Raw genomic sequence first — 21,573 nt, 5'->3', positions numbered from 1 at the left:
GAACATAAAATCAAAGGACAAGTCCACGTACACAGGAAGAATGATCTCATACTACACAATTATATCTTGTAATCTCATTTCAAGAAGGCACTTTTTAATGATGAATTTCAAATTTACACTATATCACTAGGCCTAATACTTCATTGTAAAATATTTTAAAAAGATAACTCTACAATAATGTAGCAATAATTACCCTGCACAATGGCGTAATGTGCCTCCCACCCCCCCCCCCCAAATTATATAATTCACCCTTTTCCCTCCCTCTTTTTACCATCCCCCTTGACCGTTGAAGTTTTTTTTTCTTTTTTTCAGACGGGAGGCCCAAAGCCCCCATACGTTTGTCAGTGACTCTGTATGACTTGGCAGGGTAGCTGTTACACACGTCCTGGGTTTCAGGAAATGAATTCCTGCCAGGTCACCATTTACACATATTATAAATATCAACACACAATAATTTATTGCACAAAACATGGTTTTTTAAGTACATCTATGAATATCATAAATTTGCCTAAATATTGCCCAGTATAATCTTCACACATCTTATTTCTCTTGTGATCAAAATAACGCGTTACGTTCGAATCTGGGCTTAAATGATTAGGAATCGGTTCCATCAACGCAAGTAATGATAGATTGGGAAGACTACACTCTATCACTTCATTGATATTTAATCGATCGTAAAGCAAAACTTTAGTGGAATGCAATAGTGATAAACAAAAGTATTTGCTTGGATAAATGACTAACACTTACTTCATCAAAAGTACAAGTACATGTAACTATTGTAAAGTGAATGTATTGCCTGTATTTGAATCCATGATGCAAAACGTGTACAAAAAGGAAGAGATAAGGCATTATTGGAAGACAAAAACACATTACGTACACGAAGTTGCAGAAATATATTAAATGTAGAATCATATAATTAAGCTACAATGATATATATATATATATATATATCGAACTTTTTTATTAAGTTGTCAGGAAAAAAATCCGAACACATTTTGCACGCAATTTTGTTTTAACCAAGAGTTGGTCGGTTCATATTCGAACCAACTGATAGGTTGCTTAAAACAGCTGAGAGTGTTTGAAAATTCAGTCTCATCTTTTCAAATAAGCTTTAAATATAAAACAAATAAGTACCTTATGGGGGATATAAATTATTAATATTGCACATACATTCGTGAAGAGCTGCAACAGCATGATTTCTTTGGATTAATGAAATCAAACTGGTAGAAAGACAACTAAGAAATGTACAAAAATATAAAATTTTTAGTGATTTCTTGTTTTAAATCTCTTTTCATCAGTTAAACAACTCATAATGTATAATATATACTAACACCAACCATAAGACTAAATATTAATGAACTGTATAGCTAGTTGTAAATTTACATACTTTAAGTAGTAAACAAAGGTGATACTTTGTTTTCTAATTGCTATCGATACTGATATAGCCTTTTAGAAGAAGTATAATGCGATTGTTGTTTTTTGTGTTTGCTTGAACTCTGCATTTGTAACATAGCGGGACCAGACCCGACTATCACTTGTGCTTTTTTCAGGTCCCATTCACCTTGTATATTATGCTTAATTTGTGTATATCTTTTCCGTTTTGATTAGTTTCAGTATAAACATGTGAGTATTGTTGGTAAATGCCAGTAAATTAATTTTAAAAAATTATTGAAAATAAACAGGTAGTTCATTTTTTTAAAACAATGTTTTTGAACAACATTTTATTTATAATACACAAATTAAACGCTAAGATAATCCACATTTTGTTATAGCTGAACTCCATACTTTTTCAGATTTATCAATGATCTGCAGAAAAATAAGAATTGTAAAGGCCGTCCAAATTTCATGTGTTCTCCACTAGTTCATACTGCTGGCCTGGTGATGCGATTCTGTGTGAGAGAGAAAGAGGAAGAGAGAGAGAGAGAGGAGGGGGTGGAGCAGAGTTGAATAAAATGAAATAAATTTGCTGATATCATCTAAGATACGCCGATAAGCCAGGGCCCTGGGATCTATTTTTAAAGCGGGGGCGTTGATGTAAATTTGAAAAAAAAGAGGGTTTTCACTACAAAATGAGGGTGATTTTGGTTACATTTATCAATTTTTACACATCTTCCAGAATACCTTGGGGGTGCTGCCCATGGAGCACACCCAAAGAATTTTTTGAGGTGCTGCACCCCGGCTCAGCACCCCCGATTCCCAGGGCCATGCGATATGTTAGCCCATCCATTCAACACAAAGCTGTTTTATTCATTTGTTTTGAACTTATCATGCTACAGTCATACCAAAGAAACTGATCCAAACCGAACAATGGTATGCCATTGCTAATAATGTACTAAATTTGGTAGAACCAGAGTCGGCTTCGTCGTTGTGTGATATGCCACAACGTAAAACAACGTAGAACATTCATTATTAAATAAATACAAATAAAAACACTCAGCGTTCCAGGAATGAAAACTATTATGAAATAAAATCTAGCTATATATATTTTTTGTTTATGTTTATATTGCAAAACCATATCGACTGAATAGTATTACGCTGGCCTTCATTACAGTAAAAGTGAGTCACATGCTCGTTTAGTGACACACTTTGTAAAAAAGAAAAAATGAGTGAAAGTGATGCATTTTTAGCCAAAGTGTTTCACTCAAGGAAGGATACAGGATTTTCCAAGGGGGGGGGGGGGGTGTGCATTATTTTAACAAGCTACCCCCCCCCTCTCCCCCCAAAACAAATAAAAATAAATACAAAATCAAAAGGTCTTACTACCAAATCGACTCGAGGTCATTTTGTTCTAGGAGAAATTTGACAAGCATTTCTTGCGTATGCATAACAAATTCCATTATTGTTATTTTTTTTTTTGGGGGGGGGGGGGTGTTGCACGGGCCGGATATGCTCCTACCTGGACCTGAATCCGTCACTGGTTTCACTGTGGACATACATGCATTGGCACACCTTTACGCGAATAACCTTTTTATTGTATATGTATATATATATATAATGATAATATAACAGCTAAAAAGCAGAAAATAACTTACTCCGGCTTTTTGGATTTTTTCTAAATCCAAAAGTGATGAAAACTATGACGATGATGAGAGCTACGACTGTGATAGATACGAAGGATATAAGAACCCTAAGAACCCACCATACAATAAACTCTGGATCCGTCCTGTACTCTTCAGATGTGATTGAATCGATCCTAACTGTACGAAATGTGAACAGAAGTGGTAGATAAATTAATGAAAATATGGAATTTCGCCGTCGCATTTTAGAAATACGTTTAGAAGATGATTGACAATAATATTAAAAAAACATTATTCACTATTCACATAAAATAATTCGCAAAATCCAAGTGTAAGTTTCAGCCTTTTTTTTGTTTTTACAACTTTTGTAAAAAAAATAAAATAAAAAAGAGTAAACTTTTACCATTGGGTGTCTGTCCTAAAACTTCATTAGGCATATCCGACCCGCCTCCTTCAATAATTGGCGCGGCTGTACTGGTAACATGTGTCATGATGGGAGTTGTCCTTGTTTTTGTGGTCGTTGTTGCTTCATTTATTGATGTAGTCGATTCTTTTACCGTCGTCGTTGCTGCTTTTATCATCGGCGTTGTTTCAACACTTACTACGCATGTCGGTGCGTCATAATCCCACGAACCGTTATGACACGTGATCTGTTCCCGACCAATCAGAGCAAAGCCCTCATTGCAAGAGAAATTTACAGTTCTATTACAGGCAGCCAATTGAAAGGTACCATTATCAGGTTTTCCAGGAACGGGGCAAGTAGCATTGCCTAAAAAAACAATTAAAAAAAAGATAAACGTGTTCCATTAAATAAAGTGTAACCGTATCCATCAGCAGTCCTTTTATTCATAATTAGAATGTATTTGATTTTAATATACCTGTAAAATGTCTATGTTCATTGGGCAATATGAAATGTTATATTCGAGATTATAGCATGGGTGTTTCACAGGCCTATGGAAAAGGAAATAAATTGCATTTCGTTAACACTGACCCACATACAACTCTTTCTTATCTTCTTTATTCTTTATAACTTTTACTTTGTATGTTCATATTTTACGGTCGAATAAACAACTATAATTTGTATTAAAATGATTATATTTTAATAACTACACATTTGCGTGTAAACATTGTAATAGCATTCAAACGTTTTACCTTCTCGAGAACAGACTGGTAAATCATCACTCCACTGCAGATCGTATTGGCACGAGAGTGTTAGATTCCCAGTTAATTCGTAGCAATCATCGCATGAGAAAGTAACAAAGTCTTTAAAATACCTCCCAGTAGATTCTACTATGACTCCATGAGGAGGTGCAGATACGTCGGAGCACATTAGAAAACCTGTATTGGATAAATAAAACGCCTGTTATTTGTGTACCACTGGCGGACCCAGGGGGGGGGGGGGGCACGGGCCGGCTGTGCTCCCTGGTTCCGCCAGAGGTCTGATACAAGGTTTGCCTTATTACCACAAAGTGTTACACTTACACTTTATACCACAGGAGAGAAGAATAATATTGAAAATGTTTGGTAATTGCTAATTATGTGCCTTGGTGAAGAATATTGATGAATATCAAGGAAGTTTGATTAATATTAAATATTCAAGAATATTTTATTGGTCAATGTACACATACACAAAAAATTTGGCTTCCAATGGCTCCAACAATAGGTATACACAAAGATGAAAAGTACAATATATCATAACAATATTGAAAACTTTACATGAAAAAAATATATATATATGATACATAAATGTATTTCGAATATAAAAAAGAATATATATAAAACAAGAATATAAAGAAAAACAAGTAAAAACTTACTTTTATCCACTTCTTTCAAGTCATTCCTTGTAGCTTGGAGCTCATTTTGAGCATCTAAAGTACCCCGAGCAAACTGTCTATTATTCGTGCTTACAGCAAGGTCCACGGCACACAGTCTACTGTCATCGCAAATAGTCAACGGATCTGTTTCCGGTTCCGGGTTAAAGGTGATTGGCGGTTGCTGGGAATTCAAATATACCTCACGTGAGTACCCGGGGAGATAGTAAAAAAGAGATTCAGCATCTTCTGGTATCCGCCCTGCAAAGTTTTTAGAGAAAAAAATATCATTTTATGTATTTTTCTAGAACTATCGTTTCCTTTCTTCATGCTCTTTGGTTATCGACTATTAACAGTTCTCTAATTTCGTTTAATAAACAAGTTATTTGCATAGGTGTATACGAAAAAGAAAGAATATTTGATTCATTATTCAAAACCCTGTCTAAATGTCGCACTTTGTCATGATGACGTACGTTTTACATGTTTTATAAAGCTAAATGTCGAAAGATTTAAACATTTATATATCAAAAGTAAACTCTTTTAGTGCTAAAGAAGAAAGTAATTGGAGCAAAAAGGATACGTTTAATTGAATTATTAAAAAAAATGCTTAAAACACTTGATTATTATTTGTTTAATGTTCCAAAGCTACGTCAACACCGCGATTCTACATAAACAATACAAGCAATCATGATCAGGAGGCCGTTTAAAAGTGTCAATTCGAAAGTAAACACATGCCTGGTATTTTACTTTCGCCAATTCTAGAGGAATCAATTGGGGGTTAGGTTAAGATTGGCTTCGTTTGTATTTTTATATTGGAAATGAATAAAAACGAGTTTGATTCTCACACTGAGATCCAAATGACCTCACAATGTCCTCTCCTAATGAATCATGGGATAGAATAGTGCCATCATCAATCCGCAGGTCATCTTCCGGATTCTCATTCCATGATCCGAGCAAACCTTCCGTTCTATTCCGGAATTCCGGCGGACATATGGCGATTAATCGGATCGACTTGCCCGTGGCTTTCACCGTGATCCCCACTCCTTCGTCGAAATATAGTTGGACGCCGTCTTGGTAAACGGAGTCCGAATAAAACAACTCGACACCTTTTCGGAAAACGGAGTCAGTGAGAAAGAGAGAGAGAGAGAGAAAGAAAGAGAGAGAGAGGAGGGGAGGGTGAACGAGATGCATATTAAAACCTGCTTTATAGTTATGTTTATTTTTTATGCGAGATTTGGAAATAGAAATTCAAAATCATGATAAACTATAAATGTGCAGGGCATTGCGGTAATTTAAGATTTGAAATTTGGAATGCAGGTCTACCTTGCCCTGTATTACTTATGATTTATAGCTTATAGCAGCAGAATATGCATTGCTTCTCGTAATCTTTGCCCCATGTCTGATATATGACTAGACATAGCCAAATTCATACTTCAAGTATGTTCTGGAGCTGAGGAATAGTTTACAGTTGCTGTGCCAAAAGGTCAAAATCCAAGCCCTCTTCAGAAGGGTAGATCTGGGGCCCGTGACACAAGCTTAGCAATGATCGTAAAACATTTTTCTATGATTGATTGCATTAAAAACAATGTACACTCAATCGTAAAAATCAAGTGCACGATTAATCGCTAACCTTTGTGTTACGGTGCCCTGTACCACCGAACTTTAAGATGGTAGTTAAATCCCATCTTTCCAAAGCGACATATTTTATATAAAAAGAGGATATAGTTCGTATGCACCGAGTACATTGAAATAAATATCGAAATCATTATTATATCATTAATAATCCTCACTGGAGCGTGCTTATCACCACGGAGAGCAAAAAAAAAGTTGGACAATTACCTTTAAAAGACCATGTATGGGACTGGAATGAGTCCACCAATGTAAACTGCTGGTTCTCTCTACCAACAAATAAATCTAAGTGTAAACGAGGACTGGTCTGTACATGTATGACGTCACTATTACGCTGCTTTATGGCGATGGCAGTCAAAACGGAAGATGTGGCACCGCCTCCTGTGTATAAACATATCATATTAAGCATGATAAAAGAGAAACTTCTAAATCAAATATAAAAAAGAAGTATGATCTATTACAGGGATGAGGGGTTAGTGGATTAAATATAGAGTGAGATAGATAGATAGATAGATAGATAGATAGACAGACACACACACACAGAGAGACAGACAGATAGATAGATAGATAAATAGAGAGAGAGAGACAGAGACAGAGAGAGAGAGAATGGCAGATGGAAATAAAGAGAGAGGGCGGGAGAGAGAGGGGGGAGATAGAGAGGTGGAGGAGGGAATTTGAAAGAAACTCAAACAGTCATCATGTTGAACCATGTTAAGTAAACTTATACTTCAGTCACTTTTCTCCTACAGGCGGCCGTACGGCAAGTCGAAAACAGCTGTTTTATTCATTTTTATTCTAACCACCTATATGTATCTGGTACAAAGAATGTTAAAACGGCTGTTTTTTCACTCGCCGTACGGCCGCCGTAGCGGATATGTGACTGAGGTATTAATCACATATTTTCTCATTATTCGGCACTGCAACATTTTGCATATTGCTTTGTACACTGACGCCATTGCTTAGCCTTTTTAGGGGGTATAAGAATGTAGAAAAGGGGATAGAGAAATAAAAAGTGAGAGAGAGAGAGAAGAGGGGTAACAGGATGGAATAGAAAAACAAGACATTTAGATTTTTTAGATCAATAAAAAACACCTCATTTATAACGAAAAAAATGATTTTATTACCCAGTTAATTTAAAATCAATTATTTATTAAGCAGCCGATGAAGGCATCTTTGGTACATGTTAAGTACATTTTAGTTAAACGTATATGCATATATTTGAAAAGAAATAAAACAAGTGCAATGTAGGCTGTAGCTAATAAAGGCAACACAAAAAATAACCCGACTTGCCTGTATCAATACGTTCAAATCTACCCTGGATCAGAAGATCTCTCTCTGTTGTTTTAAGGAGTATGTATTCTCCTCTAGCGGGGAAAGTGTATTCCAGACCGTCAAAGGTTGAGATGTGCGAAGCGCCAAATACTGAAGCTGTCACAGAGAAAAATAACAAAATAAATGCAACTAAACAAGACAGATTGGCAGCTGAAATGATAAATGTTTCACTAAAAATACAATATTAAAAGAGTATGTTAAAAACAGAAAAGTATATACACAATAAGAAGAACAATTATTGTTGTAGTATAATATATATTCCTGATCGGGATCACTGAGCACATAAAGTAATACAGTATACCCAAAGATAAAAAAAAAAGATATAATATATAATAATATATAAATTGTTATCTTTTTAAGACAGATGAAAATATTTTCTGAAAAAACACACACAATTAGATGCACCCAGCTAACCCTTTCATGTAGAACACTTTAGTTGTTTGTTTTTAAAGTGTGGCTCAATCCAAACCCTATATAAGATATGCGATATTGTCCCAGGAAAAATATCGGGTCATCAAAGACATCACTCCTTCTGAGCGTTGATGTGTACACAGTTAAATACTGTCCTTCGTTTTATTTAGTTTCCTTACCCGTTTTCGGCACTTCATAAAATCTACACGATTTACTAGGTCGGCATGCCATAAACCGATCGCAGTGCGCATTCAAATCTCCCGTCACATCTTTGGAAGACGAAAACCGACAGCACTGCATCTCGGGAATGACGTCACGGTAAAAGTGAGAGAAATAAGGCAAGCCTTGTTCGATTCCCTCGCCATCTGGAATCGAGCTCGTGACAGGGCTCTGAAGACGGGCAACACCGAAACCAGAATGAGCGAATCGGTCTTCGATCAGAGTGCCATTTTTGTCGTAACAGCATTCCTGGTCGGCAAGTTTTTGTCTGAAAAATAAAACAATGAAGTAATTTCTAAGCTAAAATATCTATTATTACCTTTGCCAAAACAAATACAAAATATTGTCTTCTTATTTGGAGAATGGGGCAGACATTTTTCAAGCTTTGTTTTGATAAATCTATCTTTGATAATCTATTTTTTTAACGTGTTCCTAAAATGGAACAGTTATTGGTAAGTTGGCTAGTAAAGTACACGAATCAAGCCTCTCTTAAGACATGCAGTTATTGTATTCTATTTCTTGTCTTAAAATTATGGTGAAAATTATTAAATTAACGTTCGTTTTACCACAATAACTGAGGGAAAAAGCATTTTCTCGTCACTTTGTTCTGGATTCATATCAGCGAATTCAAATTGGATCACATGTAACGAGATATTTATTAAGAAGTTATACCCGTTTGGCCTTGCGATGACACATTGAAAAGCACCAGGCCTATCCTCACAGTTGTCGGGAAACCTGTTCCAAGCATCGTCTCTGCAGTCCTGCCTTGGCATGTACCTTCCAAGATCTCGCTTTGCCTGACGTAGCAGACACGGGCAAGAGGTCCGATTTTCGAAGAAGCCATGGTCTCCTGGAACTCCATTGGTGTTTGTCCACTCGGTACACCAAGATGAGGAGTTTTGAGGGAAGAGCCATTGAAGAGAATCTACCTCACTCCATATGGACCTTGGGATTCTGCGAAAGAGAGAAACATTGATAGGAATATTAGAGTGTAAATTAGAAAGAATCCAGAAAAGAGTTTGTAAAATTGTCCTAGGCATGAAGATGCTTTAATACGATGTAAACTGGATTCACTAAAATATAGACGTGAACAGTATCTGTAAGCAAAAACCCCATTGTAAAAACTGGTTACCGGAAAGGAGCGTTGTTGGCATGACTTTGCACAATAAACAAAAGTATATGCAATACAGATACAGGACTTCCCGTTTTAAACATAGTTCAATAACGTATTTATTAATCTCCTGAATAACTGCTGAACTGCATATTTTCTCTATCATTTCATATTTTTTACTGGATTTTTCTTAATGTACCATTAGTTTTATAATCATTATATTATTGTTTTATGCTACATGTATTGTGAAATTGTTATACTTATGTAAATGCATACATTTCAGCTTTTTGACTGCAGTATGTGTATAATTGTTTTACTTGAAATAGATAAACCATGAAATGAAATGAAAATGAATTATATTCCTACACGAGAGAAACGTGTTCTCCGCAGTGTGCCCAATGTTAATTTTGACACTGTTAAATTTGAGCATCTTACTTAACAGTGTGAATCATACTTTCATAAATTAAAGTCCAGTATGTAAACAATCACACTACGTCTGCAGTGTGATACTATCTTCGTTGTTAAATCTTAGCATATTTAATATGGCGAATCACATCTTTGCCTAGTCTATACTGTGAAGACACTCTGTGACACTGATAGTAACGCGAGGATAATTATCTTGACCAGACCTAGGTTCTTGAAGTCGTGTGAGATGTTATTGAAACTTTTGAAATGGCAAACACATTTCAGTTATACGACTATTATTTGTTTGATCTTATTGGTTCATAGCCTTGTCTTTATATTACAATGAAAAATGCACCTAAACCGTCTGAATTTTAGACATTTGCAATTGCATGAAAATTACGTTAGGGACTCTATTCAGTTGTGCTACTCATAAAGCATGTAACAGACTGCCAAAGATATATAAGGAAAGCGCCACCTCCTACCAAAGCTATCCTCAGTTTTGTCAAATGTTAATATGAGGTTCAGTATTATGTTCTCGGAATATTTTAATTTGTCAGATTTTATTTCATTCAATGTTTATTTGGGCTTTTATACTTGTGGCGTAGCTCAGGGCCCTGTCTTACAGAGTTGCGATTGATCTGATTAACAGCAACTATGGAAAGCCAGCAATGTCAACTTCTGAAATGCATGTTTGTTCAAAATATTTTCTAGATAATTATGATTCATACATTAATATTTTTTTCTCGAAAGTTCGGTGTCCTTCACTTTGTTTGCAAAGGACTTTGTGCAAATTTTCTGTGCAAAAGAAATATGATATTGATGGATACATATAGTTGAGGTCGGACGGATCAATCGTTACTCTTTCTAAGAAGGGGCCCAGAACTCTACGGTAACATAAAAATAAAGTATAGCATTTTTACTTAGCATATTTCATCTGATCATTTTCAAACTCGGAGAAATAACTCCCTCTCTGAGAACAAACCTGTTTTTGCCTTCGTCGATATCTTCAACAACACCTATGACACCCATCAGATCCGCAACATGGCTCATCTCAGGTTTCACGAAGTTCAATCCTCCCTGGCTGTATGCCACACCTCTGGCTAGCGTCTGGACAGTGTCCCAGTGGAAGCCGTTGTGGCCTGGAGGTTCCCAGTAGGAGTACACAACCACGTGTACTGTCTCTATACCCGCAAGAACTTGCGTATCCCACATGAGTTCGAGTTCGTTGGATGTCAGCCATTTATCCTCCTCGACCTTGAACACCATGGGTGATGATGAGGGAAGCTCTGCGAAACATGAAACGAATTGATCATGTATTCATGTTAATAATTGCCGATTCTATTTTCGTTGGCCGTAAGCAATGCACCACCGTGGACGTTTAACATCATTGGTGATTTTGAGGAGAGCTTTGCGGTAAAACCCCAAATTAATCTTAAACTATTTGAATTGGAGGAAACAAAACTATGTTTGACGTTACTACCTGCACATCCCATGGCAGTGTCAACCAAAGAGACAAATTACAACCTGAAGCAGACGAACATTGACATTAGTACTCTGATAATACTGAGGATGTTCTAATCATGATTGTCGTCAGATCATGATTGTAATTTCGACCCCAACTGACACGAATCTTTGGCATACCTTTACCTTGGGTGAACAGAGTCTGGTCTAACCTACAAAAGATGTCTCTGTTACAGGAATTTCCAATTCTTTTTCACAAAGTCTTGGGTCAGCAAATAACAATCCATTCCCCCACTAAAAATGATGCCCATCTAACTTTCACAACATACTTACCAACCTGCAGGTTTCCTGTATAGGGAAAAGTGTTGCCTCCATCCAAGGAAACATGTACTGCCACATCTCCTGCAGTGAATAGCGTTGGACTCACACAGGACGCCCTCAGCGGTGATTCAACGGTTCCAGCTGAAAGTGCGTCTTTAAACTTGCAAACAACATTGGATGCGGTGACATCATAACACGGACCTTGTATGAATATTTTGTTACCTCCTAACATCGTATCAGTAGCTGGGTACAGACTGACAGTCCCTGTCAAAAATAATGAAGTATGAAAATGACAACTACAAATACCATCAGGACTAAGTGTTATATGGTTTTACATTTAATCCAATATTCCACTGAACCGGTGAGTATGTGTATTTTGATGAACACTTTTCAGGATTAATCTAGTATGGTCTATACATGCATAATGTCTCTCACTATCCAGAGTTTAAAAAGGAAGATAAATATATACTACGAAAATACCCATTTCACATTAGCATAAATCAGAGTCTCACAGTAATAAATACAGGATGAAACCACCTTCATGCTGTTAAATCTGATCATCTTAACAGTGTGAATCGCATGCATGTTTACATAGTCCTATTTTATAAACATAATCATGAACATTCACACTGGAGACTCCAGTGTGAGTGTTCAGTGGATAGATCTCCACAGTGTGGAATTAACTTCCCACTAACAGTATTTTGAACAGTGTGAATAAGAAAAGTCTACTCTGTGAGCCCTCTGTGAACATTCACACTGGAGAAGTGTCCACAGTGTGAAATATCTTCACACACAGTGTGGTACATGGTGTGATATCGCCTTTAACACAGTTTAATCCGAACAATTTCTGAGTGTGAACCACATCTTCATATAATCCACTATGTGAATGTGAACACACTGTAAACGCATTGTAGAGGTGTCGAAAGTATGCAATCAAGCTATTGAATTTGAGCATTTAGCAGTGCATGTGAATCACGTGTTCACACGGTGTACTATGTGAACACATCGTGAATATAGTGTGTGACACTGTGTCCTATCACGCAGGGATATTTCTGTTCACACCACTAATAAGACGGTTCAAATAACATGTTTTACCTGTGCCTTCTTTACATGCAGGATCAATGATCTCGGGTAGGTCCACTCTAAAGACAAACCGACCAGGCACGTTCACATTGGATAAAATGGTCATGTTTATCACCTCTTCAGTTTGTGATGGATGCAGTGTAAACGCATGAATGTCATCTCCAGCATTAAAACCAATCTACAGAGCAAATCACAGGGAGAAGGGGATGGTTATGGCCTTTGAAGGGGGTGCTGCTTTTTTCTTTTTTATTCGAATTTCTTTGGTACCAAAGTCTTTAAAATCATTACTATTCATTTAATAACATTATGAATTAGAGTAGATGAGTTATCGACTGCAGGCAGTGGGATATATGTCATCGCAATTTTTAGACCAATAATTTATATTACACGCCAAACTTTTAATACTTTCAAATAATGACCTATGTGATTTGACCTTTAAAATGACACAAAAATCTAATAAAATCATCGCCCCTCCTATTGCATAGTTGGATCAACTTGTTCAGTTGATCCGTTAGATGGTTCTGGGGGTTGCGAGAACGGAGACGAGACGGACGTACGACCTGGTGGGTGTTTCATAAAGCTGTTCGTAAAGTTACGCACAACTTTACGCACGACTGGAACATGCTCTTAGGTCATAACTCAATCGCATAGGGATATCACATACCACAAGAAAGGATCAACAGTCGTGCGTAAAGTCATTCGTATCTTACGAAGAGCTTTATGAAACACCCACCTGGGCTGAGGCAATAAAAAATATTTAATTTGAAATTTGAACTAAAGACTTTTAGATTTGTCAACCGGACAAACCGAATACCATATGAAAATTTGTAACATTCAAAAACGAGCTGTAATCCAGTAAAAAAAGGAAAGAAAACAGTCCATGCAACAATACCTTCAATACTTTCAAGTTGTAATTATAACTTTTAATAAGCACAAAATTAATGTAATGAATCCATTTTATTTTGACAGACCTGAGCTGGAATTCCTCCAAGTCCAGTGAATTGGTTCCCGCCATTGAATATGTCACTGGTCCACCGTATAGTATCGTAATTGAATATCACACCATGAAATCTCCCGCCAACCACCAAGATGCATTGGAAGGAATTGACCTTGAATGAAAGACATATAATCATGATAATTGTTTTAAATAAGCGAAAGGAAAAATTTTCATTCTAGCCATGTTATCTAGGGAGAGTTGCACAAAATTACTTGTAGGTTGTTTTATCCCTCATTTACCATAGAAACAATCACATATAATGTGCTTCTCAACACTAGGGAAGTTGTCAGATCTGGCATCTTGTTTAAAGGTCAAGTCCACCCCAGGAAAATGCTGACCTGAATAAATAGAGACAAATCAAACTAGCAAAGTGCTGAAAATTTCATCTAAATCGGATATAAAATGAAAAAGTTGTGACATTTTAAAGTGATATGCACAACTAGGTGATTCAGTCGATGGTGTCCATCACTCACTATTTCTTTTGTTTTTTATTGTTTGAATTATACAATAATTCATTTCTTATAGATTTGACAATAAGGACCAACTTGACTGAGCCATACAGTATTAAACAATGCTAATTCCACATTTTCAGGGAGGAATTAATCGTTGTATCACTTGACAATGAGGAGAAAATTAGAATATTTCACATTTCACATAATAAAATACAAAATAAATAGTGAGTGGATGATGTCATAGTCTCCTCATTTGCATACCAGCCAGGATGTGCATATAACTGTTTTGTGAAATTAAGCGAAACTTTAAAATGTCATAACTTTCTTGTTTTACATCCAATTTTGATAAAATTTTCAGTGTTATGCTTGTTGGATTTTTCTCTTTTTATTCAAAACAACTTTTTGTTCGGGTGGACTTGTCCTTTAAGGACAAACGTTGATGAATTTTCCCAAGATGACAAACCAACCTGATGCACCGTCATAAGGCAGTTTTCATTTCACGTCATTCATTTCTTCATTTTTTATTCGTGTCCTAATAGTTATGTCTTTTTATTTTTTTTCCAAACATAATAACAACAAGTACATGGTGTATCTTATAAAACACAACGGATGCTAATTAGACACATGTTTAATCCAGCTTAAACACAGAACTCAAATTTTATCCCATAAACCAAGTTTAACAGGGGAGGAACCTCGTCTATATATCGTTTTCGAATATACGTATTCATGCCCCATAGGAAGAAGAAAAAAAGAGTTCGCGCTATGCTTTATGCATACAAATATATTTCATTGAAAGGGTGAAAGTTTATCAGCTCGAACTGAAACATGTTTTACTGTTATTATACTTATGATGGTGGTCCCCAAGTCTGCGCACCTCACAAATTGAGTTCGGATTTAATATGAATTTCTTTTTATTTCACAAAATCTTTCAGATAATAATGTTCCTTATATTATTATGAGTAAATGTACCAAATATCTCATTAAACAAATTGAAAAAAATATAAGATTTTCTTGGAAAATCCTCGAGCAGTCTTTTTCAAATTGAAAAAAAAAATGGTACCCCATGTCTGCGCACCGATTCAATTTACACACGAGTCTGGGATTCTGATGAGAAAGGCTGCAGTTTGAGGCCGTCATATGAAATGCCCAAAATTCATTATTTTCCACCATTTTGAGTCGGATTTCTTAATCAATATCTGTCTATGTATAATGTATTGCATGCGTAAAGTATATGTTCATTGCGTATCTTCTTTTACTAGAATAGCGCAGATACGCTTGTGCGCAGACAAGGGGGACTGCGCAGACTTGGGGGAACTTGCCATACTAAACATTTCGTTTTCACAATTTAGATTTGATCTATTGGGAAAACACAAACTTCAAGTCAGAAAAAAATAATGATTTTTGCTCATTGATCTTATTTTACATTATATTGGTTCCTGAAGTCAGGTATATACCTTTTCGAGACAAATCAATGCAAACATACCAATGGAACCAAGCCCGGAAAAATCAGGGCTATTTATGTTGTTTCCAGTGACATATCAACGGTCGGTTTTTAGTCAGTTCCGTTGGTGTTTATACAAAAAATCCAAAATGATGCGATCACTAATAGAAATAATTCTACAACGTACTCGTGAAGAATCGATCTGAGCATTGAATCCCACTTTATTCCACGATACCATGAAAATCCATTCAACCGAAAAATCCTGCTGATCAACGAAGGCTGATCGAATGATCTCAGTAACTTGATTCAAAATGGCATCGTCGCTACCGCTCCACAACAGCTGACGAAAACTTATGGCGCCAAAATCGCGCGTGTCCACATCCGCCCAGTAAGGCGCCACGAAGGGCGTGTCCGCGACGGGTAGCGTCTCGGTAGAGAAGGTCGGTAGAGGATTCTTGAATGTGATTAAACCATTTATATTGACCTGAAGAAATATTAAGTGAGAAAGATTACTACTAACAATAATGTTTTCAAGATTTTTTTTCAAATTGCATTGTAAGCTATTATTAAATATTAGGTTTATTTCATTTTCCCATTATTGTTGATTTCTGCATATTTGTATTATGAAAGCTCCAACAACCACAATAATTCTAGACTACTAAAAACCTATGAAGAAGCAGAATACAACAATACAGGATTTGTGTATTTTCATTGCCAAATATTGGATAAATATTGATTGTCAATTATTATCTATTTGTACACGTTGTATTCGTATTTGTAAATTTGTTGATAACCAGCGAACACCAAATTTCCATTTAATTGGACAATAAATTCAATTCAATTCTGTTCGGTTCAATTCAATGCAAATAAGAGGGGGAAAAGCAGGCCACTTACGTAAAGTTTTTGAAAGCTTTTACCCAAGAAGGTAAAGTTCCTTAAAAGAGTTACTGCCTCATGCGAATAGTCATCAGCGTTACGGAGAAAGATGTCACCTTCTCCAGTGCCAAAAGGTAACATAACTCCTAAAAAAAAACCGAAAGGACATCAAAATAGGATAGATCTTAGAATATTGCTCAACGTTGCAAATAAAAATGACAGCGGCTATTATAAAGTAATATGACATCTCGAACATGTTATTACATTTGATTTGGTTTTAGTTTTTTTTATTATATACAATTTCATTATACATGATAACAAAATATGAATGATTAAACTATATTTGGATGGATCTATTCTCATCCGAAATGCAAAGTCAGAGGGAAATTTTCTTTTCTTTGTTTTTAAGGATAAATGCATCATTTTTACTTATGCTTTAGGGTATTCTGCCTATATTTTTTCATAGGGTTTTGTACATGGCCTATCTAGAAACATGCACTTTTCATCTTTATTCGGACTTTGTAAAAAAAATGGTATTTGATACATATTTATCACTCCAATCTTGTGCAGGGTAAGCAATTAACTCTAAGTGCATGGAACAACCTCCCCAACTCTATAAAGAACGCAATTATTTCACTCATTGTATTAAAGAAAATCTAGAATCACATCTTTTCCGTTAACGGCAACTTGCCAGCATTGGCCTTTCAATGTCCTTTAGTTTTCATTCACATTAACATACATTGATACATATAAATGTTTATGTTTTGTTTTTATAGTATATTCGTTATATGTAATGCGCTTTGTATATAGCTTTCGAAGAAACGGCGCAAAAGAAATATTATTATTATCATCATTATTATTATTATATTATTATTGTTATTATTATTATTATTATTATTTCCATTGTCCACAACTTGATGTTATGTTGGTATATTAAACAGCAACCGGACTTCTTCCAGAAATCTAGGGTTATTGTTCTATATTCTATCAAATGGGTCCTCTTCTCATTGTTCACTTCTCTTTCTAATTCAAGACCTTCCGTAAGATATGAGCTGTTCCAAGCAAGCTTGCCTTCTGTATCGTTTCAAAGGACACCTCGACTCCTAGAACAGCCAGAAAGCTTCTGTGTCTTGTTGTCACTGTTCCTAAGGCTCCGATGACTATTGGTACCACCTTCGTCTTCACCTTCCATATCCTTCTCAGCTCCCATGCCAGGTCGTTATACTTCTGTATCTTTTCCTCCTCTTTACGCCAAGCTCTGCAGTCTCCCGGAATCGCAATATCTATGATGAGACATTCCTTTTCCTTCTTCTTTAAGAGAACGATGTCTGGTCGTCTAGCTTCAATGACCTTGTCTGTCTGGATATTAAAATCCCATAAAAGTTTTACATCGTCGTTCTCTACTACAGGCTCTGCCCGATGTTCGTACCATTTTTCCGCATGGGGTAAATGGTACCAAGGAGCTTGATGGTACTTCTTGGCTAGACCCCAATGAACTGCAGCTGCTACTCTGTCGTGCCTTCCTTTGTACTCTGTCTGTGCCATTTTGCTGCATTCACTCACCAGATGAGACACCGTTTCGTCTTTGTCATGACACATTCTACATGAGGGAGATGTATGCTCCTTTGCAACTTTGGCTCTTCGGTAATTTGTTCTAATTGCTTGGTCCTGAGCAGCAACTAGCATACTTTCCGTCTCCTTCTTTAAACTTCCTCGTTTCAGCCACTGCCAACTCTCTGGGCCAGCAAACTCCTCTGTCTGTCTTAAATGCTGCCCGTGCATCACCTTCTCTTTCCATCCTTCCAGTCTCATTTTCCTTTGATCAGCCTTCAGCTGTTTCGCTGTCACATCCTTTCCTTTCCTCATCGACTCTTTGACTGCCGTCATGATGGTATCCATCTGGCCTTCAATATAGCAGTATAGGCTTTGTTCCTCATATCTTACAGTCTCCTCTATTCCAGCCAGATTATTATTATTATTATTATTATTATTATTATTATTACTATTATTATTATTATTATTATTATTATTATAAACCTTTGAGGCAGTCAACGCAATGGCAGCTCATTCAAACCGCTACATACTTTGATAATGAAACATTGTGGACGAATGAAATGCAATAATATTCTACACATACATCCATTTCTATACAAGAAAGGACTAAAAAGGCAGAGCCTGAGGTGGTAAATTCCCATCTGGTCAATATTAACTTTTTCTACTTTCACACAGTCACTCATGATCAAATCCTCGTTTCAACAACAACCAGTTCTTCTAGTAACGATTCGGTCCAATTGCCATTTACCATTTAGCCAATTCCCATTTCGTCTATCCACTTGACCGTTCATAAACAACATTTGCATTTGACAAATTGAAAAAAAAATGCATGGGTCTGATTCAAATAATGTTCAGTTCATACATGCAACAGGTTCACGGAATATCACGTGATTAGGCCTACGCATTTTATACAACGATAGAGTCACCGTGGAAAAACAACAACCCTTACATTCTTATTGCTTCTTATTACTGAGCAAAGCCACATATCCACGACCATTTTATTATATACATCATAAATAGAACCCGTAGAAGTATCCCGGCCTCTGCATTCGCATTTTAGATGCTTCATTGAACACTTATACATGCATTTCTACAGGACCTTTAAGTCTGTCCCGTACTGTACTACAAAGAATCAATATAAATGAGCTTGGATTAGAGTATCATTTAACATTCCAATCTAACAAATTAAAGTGTAACCTTTAGTATTTTCAAGGAATTTCCCCTTTAAACTCCTTGGCATTTCCTTTCTTTTCATCTGTTGATTCCTTGTAAAAATGCTAATTTTAGATTATTGATATTCAGTGTCCTTGACTGGGTGATGCTTGTATGTTACTTTTGAAAAAACTTTTTTAAATCTGAGCATTAGGTCCTACATAAACTCTAAACGAAAATCAGTCAAAATGACTAGTAAATCGGGTCAGCTGGGTGCAACTAATCACATTTGATGTTTTTCTAGTCGTATTTCACAAGAACAGAGTTGTTTCTGACTAGAATATACGTCAGAAATGTGACTAGACATATCAGCTGCACCAGGTTGACTATTAGTCAAATTGATTAGACTAGTCAATTTGACTGATTTGTTTTAAGAGTATATGTATATATATATATATATATATATACTATATATATCAAAGCTGGGGGCCCGGGTTCGATTCCCGGCAGAGACATTTTTTCGGCATCGCCAATTTTTTCAAAGGGTAGATAGCTCTGGGGAACCTTGATTTAAGCTACGCCTACCTTTGTTCTCTTCATCCATTTCTTTACAATATTTAAATAAAAAAGAGTTGCCAAAAGCTGTTGTACATGTATAACTTTACACATTTATATATATATATATATATATATATATATATATATATATATATATATATACACTGATTTTTTTTTTAAACAACACTGTTTACTATATATGAACCTTACAATAATTGTTTAAACCGTTTAAACAAGTGTTTAAATCTTTAGCATCAAAGTTTAATTTTCAATATCTAATCTTCAATAAATTAAACATGATTGTTAAAACGGTTAAACAAATACTGTAGGGTTCATATAGTAAACAGCGTTGTATAAAATCTTAAACAGCGTTTTTACTGTGTATATATATATATATATATATATACATGTACATACAGTTATTCAATGGATGCTTTCATTTTACAACTTTTTCTTCAGTTTTGATTATTAGGCCTAGCCTACCTGTAGTCTTTTCTGGGGTCATTTTCGTGGTGCAATATGCATGTAGATATTAAAGTCCAAGGTGAATACTCGAGTGTACTACGGAAATGAACTCTTGATTTCGAAAGTTACTTGTATATTCAATAGTATCTGATGTTTACTCTTATTTGTAATATATGTTCAGTTCATTTTGGTACCGCAAGACATGTTTTTAACAAAATCCATGTGAAAAACAAAATGTGTTATTCAAAATCATTTAATTACCTTGAACCTTGAAGGAATAATCCCTTAAGCAGCTCTTCCAAGCTAAACTGGGATGGGATGTGCTGTGACAGAAGGTGATGGTGCAGACAATTTTGTTGGAATTCTATTTACAATAAAATTGGTGAAGTGCAAGTAAAAATCATGCTCCTAGTGCTTACAGCATCCTCTGCCTCTGCCCCATTTGTCATATTAGTTGACGATTTCCCAACTATTATAATACTACCTTTACCATAGTGAATCGTACAATCATTTAATACTTTCCTAATAATATTAGACATAAATAGTTACAAATTCACAATAAGCTTGAGTACGAAATCAAATTTAATTGATTACATTACCTTCAGTGTACTGAACGTATCCATTCCCTAGGAGTAGAAACCATACGGCCACTAAAGTGAAGTCACACACCTCAGTCATTTTGTTGTTGTACGTGTTCATATATGGAACATGTATGTGTTTAATCCCATATATTACAAAAAAGGTCAAACTACTTTATTCCAGCAAGTTGCTACGACAAACTTCGAGGCCTATATATAGCCCCATATCAATCATTAAAGCACTTGATTCCCATTTATAAGGCAGTCATTTTACCCTCCGTTTTCAAGTTCGATGCCATCGAAGATGACTCAGTCACTGTACAAACCCTGCAAACTAGCCGATTTGCATTGCTCTTTAATGTTTTAATACCGTTTTAAACGTGAATGTAGTACCTCTCACGATGAATATTGTAAACAGAGAACATGTTCCTAATACTCCAGTGATTTGGAACCTGTTGCCGAGCTTATGATATTCTCGCGGCTCTCCACACACCGCACCCTTTATCAATAATCATATCTGTGGTGCGAATTTACTAACGAGAAATTATATTCCTTTCAAATGAAAATAATAGGCAAGGTGAACAGCTGTGACGTGTTGTGAGTAAGAGAGAGGGCGAGAGAGAGAGAGAGAGAAAGTGGGAGGGGGGGGGGGAGAAAGCGGTCATGCGTTGATTACGCCGTTGTTCGCTGCATAATAACA

General features: G+C 36.0%; 1 protein-coding gene across 1 annotated transcript; it reads right to left on the bottom strand.

Annotated features, from left to right (window-relative positions):
* Positions 1 to 68: 68 nt before the first annotated feature.
* Positions 69 to 21,359, bottom strand: LOC129279445 (sushi domain-containing protein 2-like). The gene is made up of 17 exons (XM_064111391.1): positions 20,895 to 21,359; positions 16,585 to 16,712; positions 15,878 to 16,174; positions 13,772 to 13,909; positions 12,813 to 12,978; positions 11,730 to 11,981; positions 10,918 to 11,221; positions 9,092 to 9,373; positions 8,380 to 8,687; positions 7,748 to 7,885; positions 6,668 to 6,838; positions 5,674 to 5,934; positions 4,832 to 5,089; positions 4,170 to 4,355; positions 3,421 to 3,786; positions 3,033 to 3,197; positions 69 to 1,889 (listed from the first exon to the last, which is right to left on the bottom strand). Exons 1-17 carry the CDS (start codon positions 20,992 to 20,994, stop codon positions 1,858 to 1,860), a joined length of 3,552 nt encoding a protein of 1,183 aa, XP_063967461.1. The 5' UTR covers positions 20,995 to 21,359; the 3' UTR covers positions 69 to 1,857.
* Between the last annotated feature and the right edge of the window lie 214 nt (positions 21,360 to 21,573).

The sequence above is a fragment of the Lytechinus pictus genome, chromosome 16 (assembly GCF_037042905.1).
Source record: "Lytechinus pictus isolate F3 Inbred chromosome 16, Lp3.0, whole genome shotgun sequence".
NCBI lineage: Eukaryota > Metazoa > Echinodermata > Echinoidea > Temnopleuroida > Toxopneustidae > Lytechinus > Lytechinus pictus.
Note: the sequence above shows the minus strand (reverse complement) of the source record. Positions and strands in the feature narration are given on the sequence as shown.